Source organism: Phascolarctos cinereus, unplaced genomic scaffold (assembly GCF_003287225.1).
Source record: "Phascolarctos cinereus isolate Bilbo 61053 unplaced genomic scaffold, phaCin_HiC Scaffold_7;HRSCAF=346, whole genome shotgun sequence".
Classification (NCBI taxonomy): Eukaryota; Metazoa; Chordata; class Mammalia; order Diprotodontia; family Phascolarctidae; genus Phascolarctos; species Phascolarctos cinereus.
The window spans coordinates 188,707,140-188,720,293 of record NW_027556180.1 but is presented as its reverse complement, the minus strand read 5'-3'; the positions used below and the strand labels follow the sequence as shown (position 1 = coordinate 188,720,293).

At 34.2% G+C, this 13,154-nt stretch overlaps 1 protein-coding gene across 1 annotated transcript in view; it reads left to right on the top strand.

The window, feature by feature from the left end:
* The window catches only part of GBE1 (1,4-alpha-glucan branching enzyme 1), a 279,718-nt gene that overhangs the window by 166,422 nt on the left and 100,142 nt on the right, over positions 1-13,154 (top strand). Inside the window, 2 exon segments of the mRNA XM_078147433.1 lie at positions 144-271; positions 8,677-8,775. Of these exon segments, the coding sequence (XP_078003559.1) occupies positions 144-271; positions 8,677-8,775 (227 nt within the window).

Genomic DNA, 13,154 nt, shown 5'->3' with positions numbered 1-13,154 from the left:
TAGGGTAACAGTTTTGAGGCCCATTTTTACATTCTACACTCTAGATGGATATTAATTAATTGATGTTAAAGATTTTTTTATTTGACTTAAAAAGCCGTACACATGTTAACATGCCAGTCTCTAATTGTTTTTCTTTTTTCTAGGTCAAGGCTTTTCAGGTGATTACAGTGAATATTTTGGACTACAAGTAGATGAAGATTCCCTGGTTTATCTTATGCTGGCAAATCACTTGGTTCACTTGATATTTCCAGATTGTATAACAATAGCTGAGGTAAAACAAAATAGTCTTTGATTTCTTTACCAAAGTTACCACAAGTAACTTTGGAGTTACTTTTTAAATTATTCTATATCTGAATAGTATTGTGTTGTCAAAGTATTTATTAATGAAATTAGACTTTACCATTATTGTAGATTACTGGGCATTATTGTAGGATTACAGTGGGAATTGGATCTATTATTTCTTTGGTTTCAGGAATTTCCAAATATGGAAAAATCCTCTACTAACATAGTTTGGCACCTTTTTGGCAACTTATACTCTTAGAAAATTGCCTACAACTTGGAGAAGTAAAGTTTCAATAGTACATGTTAGTGACAAGACTTGGAATTTAGGGCTTCCTGGCTTAGAGACCAACTCAGTCTATCCCATGTGGTCTCTTTTATACTATATGGTTACCATATTGAATCATATTTATTGCTCTTCCTGATCATGTTAAACTCAATAATAAACTCCAGTGGTTCCCTTTTACTTCTAGGATCTAACGCCTTTGTTTTGCATTTAATGCCCTCTCAATATAATTTTTCCTGTCTCATTTCTCATTAGTCTCTTTTCCACATGTGGCCTAGTGAGGAGAATGGCAGTCATACTCTTTGTACTAACTGTCCCCTATATATGAAATTTACTTTTCATTTTGTCCTCTTAGAGTAATACCTAATTTCCTTTGTCACAACTCAGCTCAAGCATCACTTTCTGCATGAAGCTTTCCTGATCCACTTAGGTGCTATTGCTTTTCCCCCAATATTATCTCATATATACATATACATATACATATACATATACATATACATATACATATACATATACATATACAGGGTATCTAGAACTAAATATAATATTCTAGATAAGGACATATCTTAATTCAGCCAAGATTGCATTATCACTTTTGATGGGTTGATTCCTGAACAATAGCTTCCCTGAATGTTGTGCAAAAGAAAAAATGATAATTCATCTGTTTCCATGGAAACCGTCTCAGACCCATATGCTCTCTGTTACGGACTGCCTTTTTTAAAAGTGACCCTAGTCACTTTCCACTTTTAATTGTTTAAATATACTTTATGAGCAAGTTTTTAAAGGTGTATTCAGGAGTAATTTTGATTATATATAATTTTTGCTTCTCATGACAACTTTATAACCTAATTCCCATTTCACATTGCAACTGCTCTGTATAGGAGGCCATTACAATCCAAGTATTAAGTTATAAAGTAGTTCTGGGCCTGGGAATTCACTGATATAGGCAACTGCTGGTAAGGAAATACCCTCTCCCAACACATAGCAGCATGTCTTCTGCATCTAAGTCTTAGAAAGTTCTCTCTCCACTAAGTATCTCAGCCTCCTTATGAGGTTGTATAGGGAATCAAAGGTTGTCTTACTATGAGAATATTCATTAATGAACTGGCCACTTATAAAATTAGTCCCCACTAAAGCATTCTCTCCATTAGCCTATTGTCTCAGTATCTGTGTTCTGTCTTTGTTCTAGTTACCAATGGGCTCTCACTGATTGTTTATGGGTACATCAGAAGAGAATGATTTGAATATCAAAAGATTAAGAAAGGTCCTAGGGAAATTTTCTGAAGACCTGACATATTTTTGCAACAGTGACTTTCTTTGTGCTACTATTATGAAAATCAGGCATAAAATGAATGATGTCATATCATGCTGTCATTCAGTTTTTGTTGGAACAATTAAGTACACCTCCCCCCACACTTGATTCATTCTTTGTTCATCCTAAGAATTAATGCATAGTTACAATTGTGATTGACATTTTGTTAAATGTTAAATAAAGTCCCAGTCACACCTCTCTGTCACTATTTACTGTGAAATGTCAGTCACCTTTTAAAGTTAATTCATTTTGAAGGACCAGTAGCTTTTATCCTCAATAACTAGAACCTCTTACGTGTCTTTTTAATATAATTTCTACACTATTCAGCTTTAAAAAAAACTGGGCATTTTTAGAATGGAATATGTATATCTGTTGAGAGAAGAGTACTTTTAATTCCATAAACATTAGGTATAACATAAGAGCTACTTGCCTACCCCAACTTGTAGCTATAATTCCTGTTACCAACTTTTACTTTTCTGCATTGTTCTCAGGGTAGTAGAGAAAAGCAATTATAAAAGGAGAAATTTATTTCAAAACTGAACATAAGCTTAAAAAAATTAGAAATTTAGTAGAAACTTAGCAGATTCCTTTACATTCTATAATAAAGAATATATATTTGAGAGAAGTATTTATATATTAGGATTTTTTAAAAGCATAATAAAATGTCTGTGTTCTGAGGTTCATTTTATGATTTGTTTTGTTTTATTGTCTTGTATTAGATAAGTATTTATGTGTGTTCAGCTCTTCCTGAACTGTATGACCCATGAGGACAGAGACCTTATCTTATGTTATTTATATTAGCTCCAAAAACTTAGCACAGTGCTCTCACATACAGTAGACATTTGCATTTCAATAATATAAACTTCTATTTTATTGAACTTTTCTCGACCACTAGCAAGCTATAACATTATTAATACTTGTATGATCATACAGATTTTCATGGTTATTACTGATTTTGCCCCAAAGTAAAGTTATGAGGTGATTAAGGAAGGAGTATTATTACTCCTATTTGGCAGAAAGGGAGACTGAATCACAAAGAATTAATGTAACTTGGCAGGAAATAAATAGCCAGTTAATAAAAGCTAAGTCTTTCTATTAAGTCCTCAAGCTTTTTTGGTGTGAGAGAGTTACTTTTTAATTTAGCTGAAGTCTTAAAATCGCAGAGGATACAGGGTTTAGGGACAGTGCTAGTTATATTTCCTTCCCCCCTTGATAATCCTGGCAAACTCTGATAGAGTATTTAACTGATGGACCTTTGCACTCATATTGCTTCTAGCCCCCTTTACAATGTTTTATTTCATATATTTGCTTTATCAGTACTTAGAATTATAGTAATTATTTATCATAGCAATATTTTACTTTTTATTTGATTTTAATTAATTTCTTAAACATCAACAAATATAAACATTTCACTATATAAGTTAAACAAAAGGATTGCATATCATAACTTATGTGTACTTTTTATTAAATATACATTAATAAAATTTATATTAAATTGAAGTAGTAACAAAATTTCTGTAATATATTTTACATGATTATATATTGTTTCTATCAAAAGATTTAATTTCAGCTCTCAGAAAAAATCATTTCATCAGTGATGCAGATGGTACTTCACAGCACAGCTAAGAGATATGTAACAAACAATTAATTAATGACACCAAGTATCAGATAATAGATTCTGATAAAAAAAAAGAAGCAGTTATTTGATACATGAAACTTAAAGTTGTTCTATTGATTGTTCTCTTCATTCTGAGTAAAACAGGTTCATCATCTAGGAATTTATAGTCTGATGATCAGTGTTTCCACCAATGACACTTGGAGAGTTTAGCGTATTTTGTATTGTGTGTTTTTTTTTTAAATCAAATTGTGCCTTCAGTTTTTTCTACTTAAATAGAAAAATACTTCAATTTCAATATATCTCCTTTCTCTCTAGTGGGAGTCTGTATTCAAAATGTAGAATTGATCCACATGAGCAAGGTAACAAAAGAAAGTAGTTTAGGCTCAGAGAAACAATTGATATCATTTAAATTATAATATGAATTTGAATCTGATTATAGTAACGAGGGAAGTAGTTAGAATATGAGTATTATTTCCATAATTTTAACATCTAGTTTGATTAAAAGTATGTAGTAATGGACATAGATCAGGTCCTTGTGGTTATGCTTCAGTTCCTGCCTTTTATACATACTGACTGTGATCCTGGCTACTTATTCTTAGTGCCCAATGCGGCTTCTCTGAGACTGAAAATTGCAGAATAATTGAGTCTTCAGTGGCAGTTCTGTATGCCAATGAAATCATAGATCCATTTTGGAAAAAGAAAATAAATTGAATGTGGTATTTAAAGTAGGTTCAGACAAAAGCTAAATACAGCTTTCTTGGCTCATTATATGTTGTACCCCTTCTAACACCTTTGATTGTCAAAGATTTTTGAGGTAGTCAACTTCTGTTTTGTTAGTGTGTTTATATCTCATTTGAGCTCCCTTGTTATGAAGATTTAGATTCTAAATCTGTTTCCCAATTCTTCTTGCCTCATTCTCACTCCATATATTCATTAGTTGCCAAATATTGTCATTGTTACTTTCTCATCTTTTGAATGAAGGTCCTTCTTCTCCCTGTTTCAGGCACTTATCACTTCTTAACTGGATTCTTACATTAGTTCCCTATTTCTTTCCTCATTCTAGTCCGTCCTCCATATAATTGACAAAGCAATTTTTATAGAATACAGATCTGACCATATTATTTTTTTGCTCAAATAAAATCTTATAGCTCTCTCTGTTACCTCTAGGATAAAAGATAAACTGTTGTTTTCAGCATTCAAAGTTCTTCAAAGCTTAGTTTCAGCTTTATCTTTCTAGCATTATTATATATTACTCTCACAGAATCCATGGTGTAGCCATATAGGCTTCTTACTGTTCCTCATTTGTAATACTCTCATCTCTGTTTTCCATGTTTTTGTACAGGGCTGTTCCATATGCATGAAGTATACTCCCTTTTCAATTCCACCTCTTAAAATTCTTGGTTTCTTTCAAGACTCAAATCTGTTTTTAGTGAAATTCAACAAAGGTAGACTGAGGCATATGTTCTATGAGCAAGATAACAGTTTACTAACAGGGTTTGAACCAGATAAACCAAAAGACCTGAGTAGAAGGACAGCACTCTTGTAGTTTTAGGGAAGTGTAGAACAAAGAACAGAACAGGGTAGATGAGAAAATAATACAGTTGTATTGGTGACATCATAGGGTTGAGACAACATGATTGGTTACATAGCTGAGGCTATCTATGTATGTATATATGATCACAATCATATTGTTATGTGATTGGTTAGAAGTTAGGAATGAGGGGCTAGCAACAGCCCCCTCCTTCCCTCCTGTGAATAATGTTCGTTGTTGGAGTCCCCTACTAAAGTTAGTGAACTAGACTTCTTTGGATAGCAAACCATACATCCTAGAAGGATAGCTTGGTGGTGTAAAGGTATCAGACTAGACTTCCTGGTGTCCACCCAAATCCCTCAAGTATAGCAGTTGTCCTTGAGGCAAGAATAGAACAATGATTAGCAAGAGAACTGGATTTCGAAAATTAGTTACAGGATCAATTACAGAGTGAAATCAAATACATAATCAGTATTTACTTTTCTCAGATCCCAGTTCCACCTTTTCCCATGAATTGTCTTGTATTTGCCTTGTATTTATTTGCTTTAATTTTACAAATCACTTTCCTCACAACTCAGAGAGCACAGATGTAGTCCTCATTTGTAAAATGAGGACATGATCCTCAGAGAGACTAACTGACTTTCTTATGATCACTAGTTATTAAGTGTGTCAGACAAGATTTAAATTCAGTTATCATGACTCCTATTGCAATGCCCTTTTTCATGCTGGCTTCTGTCTTGACAACTTTACTGAATCAGCTACCTCAGATTCACTAATGATGTCCTTTTTGCTGAGTTCAGTGGCCTTTTTTCTGGCCTTACCCTTCTTAAGTTCTCCGAAGTATTTGTCACAATGAAACAACACTCCCTCCTTTTTTATTTAATCTTTATTTAATTTTGGGGTGTGTGTGTGTGTGTGTGTGTGCGCGTGTGCATGTATGTGTGTATGTGCGCATGTGCAAATGTGTGTGAGAGATAGAGTATTCTCATGATTTTCTTCCTACCTCTTTGGCTCCTTTTCTATCCATTTTCTGACTTTTAATCTTCTTTCTTTGTCTTAAATGTGGATGTTCCCCGGAGTGCTATCCTTGGCACTCTTTTCTCTTTATTTTTTAATCTTACTTTCATCCACCACTATGTATAGTTATCCCTTTTATACAAATAATTACCAAATCTATATTTCTATTCACCAGAGTTCCAAATTTGTATTTCAAGCTGCCTTCTGGATAATTCTGTTTCATCCTTTGAGGACTTAAAACTCAACAACTTAAACCATCTCTACAAAACCTGTTCTTCACTTTAAGTCCTATCTTTTTTTATTCATGACACCATCTTCCCAAGTTACTTTGACTAGTCACTTTGATTAACAATATGTTAATCTTTGAGTCTCCCCCTCCTTTATCTTCTACAACCATTCACTTGCTGTCTTGTCACTTTTTTTCTCCAACATTTCAGTCCTTAGTCTCACCTTTTACTGTAGCCACCAGTCAGGATGACAGACCACAGATCTAAACCTGAAAAGGTCCTTAAAAACCATCTTGTTCAACCCCATCATCATACAGATAAGGAAGCTGAGGCCCAGAGGAGTTAAATGAATTACCCAAAGACCCACCAGTAGTAAGAATCAGAGGTGAGATTTAAACCTAGGACCTCTGATTCCTGAGCCTTTGCTCTTTCCATTGTAGTTCACTATCTTCATTGCTCTGGGTCTCATTTCTTTATCCAGACTTTTATGGTGTGTGTTGTTTTTAAATTCTTGTTTTTATTTTGAACCTAAATATTGTACCCCCAACACTGCTCCCCCCATTAGCATTTCTCTATACGGAGCAGAACACAAAAAGAAGATTGTATGTGAAACTTGGAAACTCCAAATCATATTGCTTACTTTTTTTTTTAAGTACATAATAAGTTCTGCACATTATCTTAAAGACTGTTCTGCTTACTTGTATTTCTTTCTGAACTTGTTTTCTTTCTGTGCATTCAGATAAATGACTCATTATCTTAGCTGGTCTTCCTTCAATCCACACTTCACACTACTCTCTTAATGTTGCTTCTAATTCATTGCTATATTTATGTCACTATTTTATGCAAAAATGTTCACTTGTTCCCTGTTGTCTACCAAATAAAGTATTAATTATGGCTGCCAGCATTTAAGGCCTTTCACCATTTATTTCTAACCTATCTTTAAGGAGAGATTTAATGCATTCTGTTTTCTAGCTATGCTTTCTACTTCTCCCCACCCCTCACCCTCCCATTTTCATCCTCTCTCACCCTCCCATTTTCATCCTCTCATCTCATTTCTGTGCCTTTATTCCTTGGAAAGCATACTTTCCTTTCTATGCCTCTATACCTCGTTTATCCATTAAAATCCCTCTTGTTACATCAGGACACAGCTCTACCTGATTTCTTCTCCCTGTTCAGTATCTCACTACACTTTTCTAGGAAATATCTTTTGCATGCGTCTCACTTTGTTATATGTCATGGGTATTTGTGTCCATGTTTTTCTCCCATATTAAACTGTGTCAATAGGAAACCATGACTTCACAAAACATATGAGAAAAACTGGGTTTATTACCAGAGAAATGAACATGCATGTGGAATGCTATGCAAGTGCAAAGAGTTCACAATCACAACGGAAGCTTGTATATTTATAAGATTACAACTAAGAAGGAAGGAGAGAGAGCAATCCCCTTCTAAATGGGAGTGGCATGGGAGGAAGGAAAGAGCAGTATGGGTGGGGAAAAGACAATTCCCTCCCAAAGAGGAGGAGCAATCATGAATAAGTAAGATGGCAAATGCAACTTTCTTTTCCCTTGGAACTACTAGACTATGAAGATATGGTTTGCTTATCTACAAGATGTGCAGTTTCTCAGTCTGATGAAGATTGACTGACACGTGTCTTGATTCCCAAAGACACACAGGGAGTTCAGTTTGGGGTGCAAATAACAAATTACATCAGCTTTGGGTGGGAGGTAGGGTGGAGGGGACTCTTGAATACTTTGGGTCCAGTGTTTTCTGGAAAATATGCAACTCAAAGAAAAGTTCAGGGGAACCCTTAACAATTTTAAGTTCCTAGACATACTTTTAAGTACAAAGTGCCTCTGTCTCTGTCTCTCTCTCTCTCTCTCTCTCTCTCTCTCTCTCTCTCTGTATATGTATATATGTGTATGTATATGTGTATATATGTATATGTATATATATACACATATATATATATTTGCTATCCCTAATCACAAAACTATTTTTAAATATAGTAGGCACTAAACAAATATCTTTTTAAATGAATTGAATTCATAATAATACCTTTAATATATTATAATATATATATATGTAATATACCTAATAATAATTACATTTTTAATTTGCTTTGGAAAACACTTTCGTTATCTGTGTTGTATGTATGGTGGTAGGTGTCTGAAGTGGGCCAGAGGTAAAGAGGAAGACTGTGCTTGGAAGACTTACCATAGTAACATAGTCACATCACTTTTCAGTTCTTTATGCTAGTGATTTATCGAATTTGAGAGAAATTTTCCAGAAAAATTGAATTGCAGTTATTAAATCTCATTTTCCTTTAATGTTAGATAATGGAGTGTTAGGTTGGAATTGTTACATGGTATGTAAAATCTGTGGTTTTATTTTATCTTCTTTCAGGATGTTTCAGGAATGCCAGCTTTGTGCTGTCCTATTACACAGGGTGGAGGAGGCTTTGATTATCGATTAGCCATGGCAATTCCAGATAAGTGGATCCAGGTAAGACTACTTGTAAAATTTTATTACTCTGAATAATTATGTTGTGTCTATTCAGCTATCATTTTTGGTTATTGAAATTGTTAAGCATATCATAATTACTATGGTTTGTTTCTGTATGTAAGAGAGAGAGTTGACTAATGGTCAGGAAACTCACTTTCTATCATTTTGTAGTCATATTTATTAAACGAAGGTTATCATGAGGATATTTTATCTGCTTCCTAGTCATGGAGGTCCAACCTTACATGTAAAATTATAGTAACTCAACAGTGTTTCCCAGGATTGCAGATTGATTTAATGGTCTATTATCCATACACATGGCACTTTTCATTTGTGTTTCATAATAATACAGGGAAGCTTTATAAATATAGTCGTCATGAATAAGAAACTCTCATTTATCTATGACTGTTCCATAATAATGAAAATAATGATTTCCTTAAAGTTTGTAAAGAACTTCACATGCATTATCTCATTTAAAAGTCATGACAAATCTGTGATGTAGATACTGCAAGTATTATCCTCATTTTGAATTAAAGGAAAATGAGGCATGAAGAGACTTAGTGAATTGTCCTTAGTCAGACAGCTAGTAAGTGTCATAGGCAGTATTTGAACTGAGGTCCTCCTGGCCCCAGGGCCATCACTTTCCACTATACTAACATGGTCAGATATGAGCCAAATAAAAATTCGTACCCAGAATTTCTTTGGTCTTTAGTATTTATACCTGTGCATCACTAGTCACTTTTGCAGTTTTTGTTAGTGTCACTGAACCATACAGGAAAAGGCCAACTGACAACTCTGTATCAGTGATCAAGTGAGTGCTTTGAATTTTCTACATCTATACTTTTCAGCATTCAAAGTAAACATCGTTATATTTTAACTGTGCATATAATGTAATGAATACCATACTATTGTTTTTATAAATGGAATTTTTATTAACTCTGCCATTATAAGAAAGCATTATAATCTTATTTTTTTATACATTGCAGTTCATCACAAACTAATTCCCTCATGTTAGACGGTAGTATTAAAGCTATAGTTTGTTGAGTTGTAAGCTATGGCTATGTGAAAAAAAGTCATATTGAAAAGTACTTGTTGAGAGGGGTGGAGCCAACATGGTGGACAGGAGCCATGAAGTTGCTTGAGCTCTCCCCAGTTTCACTCAGACAAAAACAAACAAACAAACAAACATTAAATAAAGCCTCTAAAAGAATTCTGGCTCAAAAGAACTCACAAAAAGATGGAGTGAAACAATTTTCTAGCTTGGGATAACTTAGAAGGATTTCAGGAAAGTTCTGTCTCACTTGGTAAAAGCGGAGCAAAGCCCGGTGCAGAAGGTGTTTAAGGGCAAGCCAAAGGGAGTCTTTTAGCCATCTTACATATCAGCAACTAAGGCCCCTCAGTCCTGGCTTAGCAGGCCAGTGGCACAGCAGGCCAGCTCTGAAGCCTCTAGCCCCAGCAGAGAAGGCAAACTGCCAGCCCCAGAACCCCAGAACAGCAACTGATCACTGATCACCTCCTGAAAGAGATCCCAAAATGAAAACTCCAAGGAATATTGTAGCCAAATTTCAGAATTAGCAAGTCAAGGAGAAGATACTTCAAACAGCCAGAAAAAAACAATTCAAATATCAAGATCCACAGTCAGGATTACATAGGACTTAGCAGCTTCTACATGAAATTATCAGAGGGCTTGGAATATGATATTCTGGAAGGCAAGGGAGGTTGATTACAAACAAGAATCAACTACCCAGCAAAATTGAGCAGTGTTTTTCAGGGGAAAAGATGGATATTCAATGACATAGGATACTTTCAAATATCCTGAGGAAAAGGTCAGAGCTGAACAGAAAATTCGACCTTCAAATACTAGATTCAAGAGAATCATAAAAAGCTAAACAGGATAGGAAAAAACAAAACAAAACGTGTTATTCAATAAGGTTAAGCTGTTTAGATCCCTATAGGGGGAGATGATACTTGTAACTCTTGAGAACTGTGTCTCTTTTAGAGCATTTAGAAGGGGTATACATAAACAGAGGGTATGGATATAAATGGCTTTGATGTGAAAATATAACAAAAGTTAAGGGGTGAAAAAAAGGATTGTAATGGGAAAAGAAAAAAGGGGCAGGCAGAATAGGACAAATTACATCACTTGAAGAGAGGTGCAAAAAACCTATTATACTGTAGGGAAAGAAGGGAGGGTATGAGCCTTGTTTGAACCATACTGTCATAGGATTTGACTCAGAAAGAGAATAACATACACACTCAGGGTATTGAAATTTATCTTACCCTCTAGGGAAGTATAAGGGGAAAAGGAAAAGAAAAGTGGGGATGGGGCTGATAGAAGCAGGTGAGGGGCAGAAGTAGGAGGGGAAAAGAGAAAGAAAAGGGAAGGAGGGCTGATAGTAGAGGGGGCAGATTGAGGGAGGCAGTGGTCAGAAGCAAAATACTGGTGAGGAGCGACAAGGTGAAAGGAGAGAAAGTATAAACAGGGAAATACACAATTTGCAATCATAACTGTGAATGGAATAAACTCTCCCATAAAATGGAAGTGAACAGCAAAATGGATTAAAAAACATAATCCTACAATGTGTTGTTTACAAGAAACACATTTGAAGCACAGAGATACACACAGAGTAAAGGCTGGAGCAGAGTATATTATGTGTCAGTTGAAGTAAGAAAAAGAAAAAAAAAAGCAGGGGTAGCAATCCTGATCTCTGACAGAAGAAAAGCAAAACTAGATCTAATTAAAAGAGGATAAGGAAGGAAACTACATCTTGCTAAGAGGTACCATAAACAATGAAGTAATATCAGTACTAAACATATATTCATCAAGTCATATAGCATTCACATTCTTAAAAAAGAAGTTACGTGAGTTACAGAAAGAAATAGACAGCAAAACTATACTGGTGGGAAACCTCAACCTCCCCCTCTCAACACTAGTTAAATCTCACCACAGAACAGACAAGAAAGAAGTTAAGGAGGTAAATGGAATTTTAGAAAAATTAGAGATAATAGACCTGTGTAGACAATTTAATGTGGATAGAAAGGAATATATGTTTTACTCAGTGGTATGTGGCACCTACACAAAAATTGACCGTTTATTAGAACATAAAAACTTCATAATAATCAAATGCAGAAAGAAACATTTAATGCAGTGTTTCAGATCATGGTGCAATAAAAATTATGGGTAATAAAGAACTAAGGAAAGATAGACTAACAATTGTAAACAAAATAATTCTAATGAATGAGTGGGTCACACAAAATCATAAGAATAATCAATAATTTCATCAAAGAGAACAACAATAATGAGACAGCATACCAACATTTATGGGATATGGTCAAAGCAGTTCTTAGGGGAAATTTTGTATCTCTAAATGCTTACATAAATTAAGTAGAGAAAGAGCAGATTAATGAATTGGGCATACAACTAAAAAAGTTAGAAAAAGAACATATTAAAGATCCCCAATTAAATACCAAATTAGAAATTCTGAAGATCACAGGAGAGATTAATAAAATTGAAAGTAAGGAAACTATTGAACTAATAAATAAAACTAAGAACTGGCTCATGAAAAAAGAAAAGCAATAAAATAGATAAACCTCTGGTTAATTTGATTAAAAGAAAGAAAGAAGAAAACCAAATTACCAGTGTCAAAAATGAAAAAGGTGAAATCTCACTGCCAGTGAAGTGAAAATTAAAGCAGTAATTAGGAGTTCTTATGCCCAACTGCATGCCAATAAATCTGAAAATCTAAGTGAAAATGGATGGATATTTATAAAACTATAAATTGTCCAGATTAATGGAAGAGGAAACAAAATACTTAATTTTATAATCCTCTTTTAGAAAAAGAAATTGAACAAATTGTCAATGAACTCCCTAAGAAAAAATCTCCAAGGCTGGATGAATTCTGCAAAACACTTAAAGAATAGTTGACTCCAATACTATATAAGCTATTTGGAAAAACAGGTGAAGGAGTCCTTACAAATTCCTTTTATGACACAAATATGGTTGCTGATGCCTATACCAGGAAGAGCCAAACCAGAGAGGGAGGGGGAAGGGATGGAAAGGGGAAAATGTGGAAATCAAAATCTTACAAAAATGAATGTTGGAAACTCTACATGTAATTGGAAAAAAAAAAAAAGCTTTAAGTTGGAAAAAATAAAAAGATCACAAAAACAAAAAAGTACTTGTTATTTTAACTCTTGTTATAAAAGTACTTGTTATAGTAAACTTTTAATTAATATGATTAATTTTGACAGGAGTTGTCTTCTCATCCCAATTCAAATTTGCATCATCTCAGATTAGTGCAATTATCTCCTAACTGTTCACTTTGCCTCCTTTCTTGTATCCCCAACTTGCTATTAGACATCTCAGTGTTTCTTAGAAACCC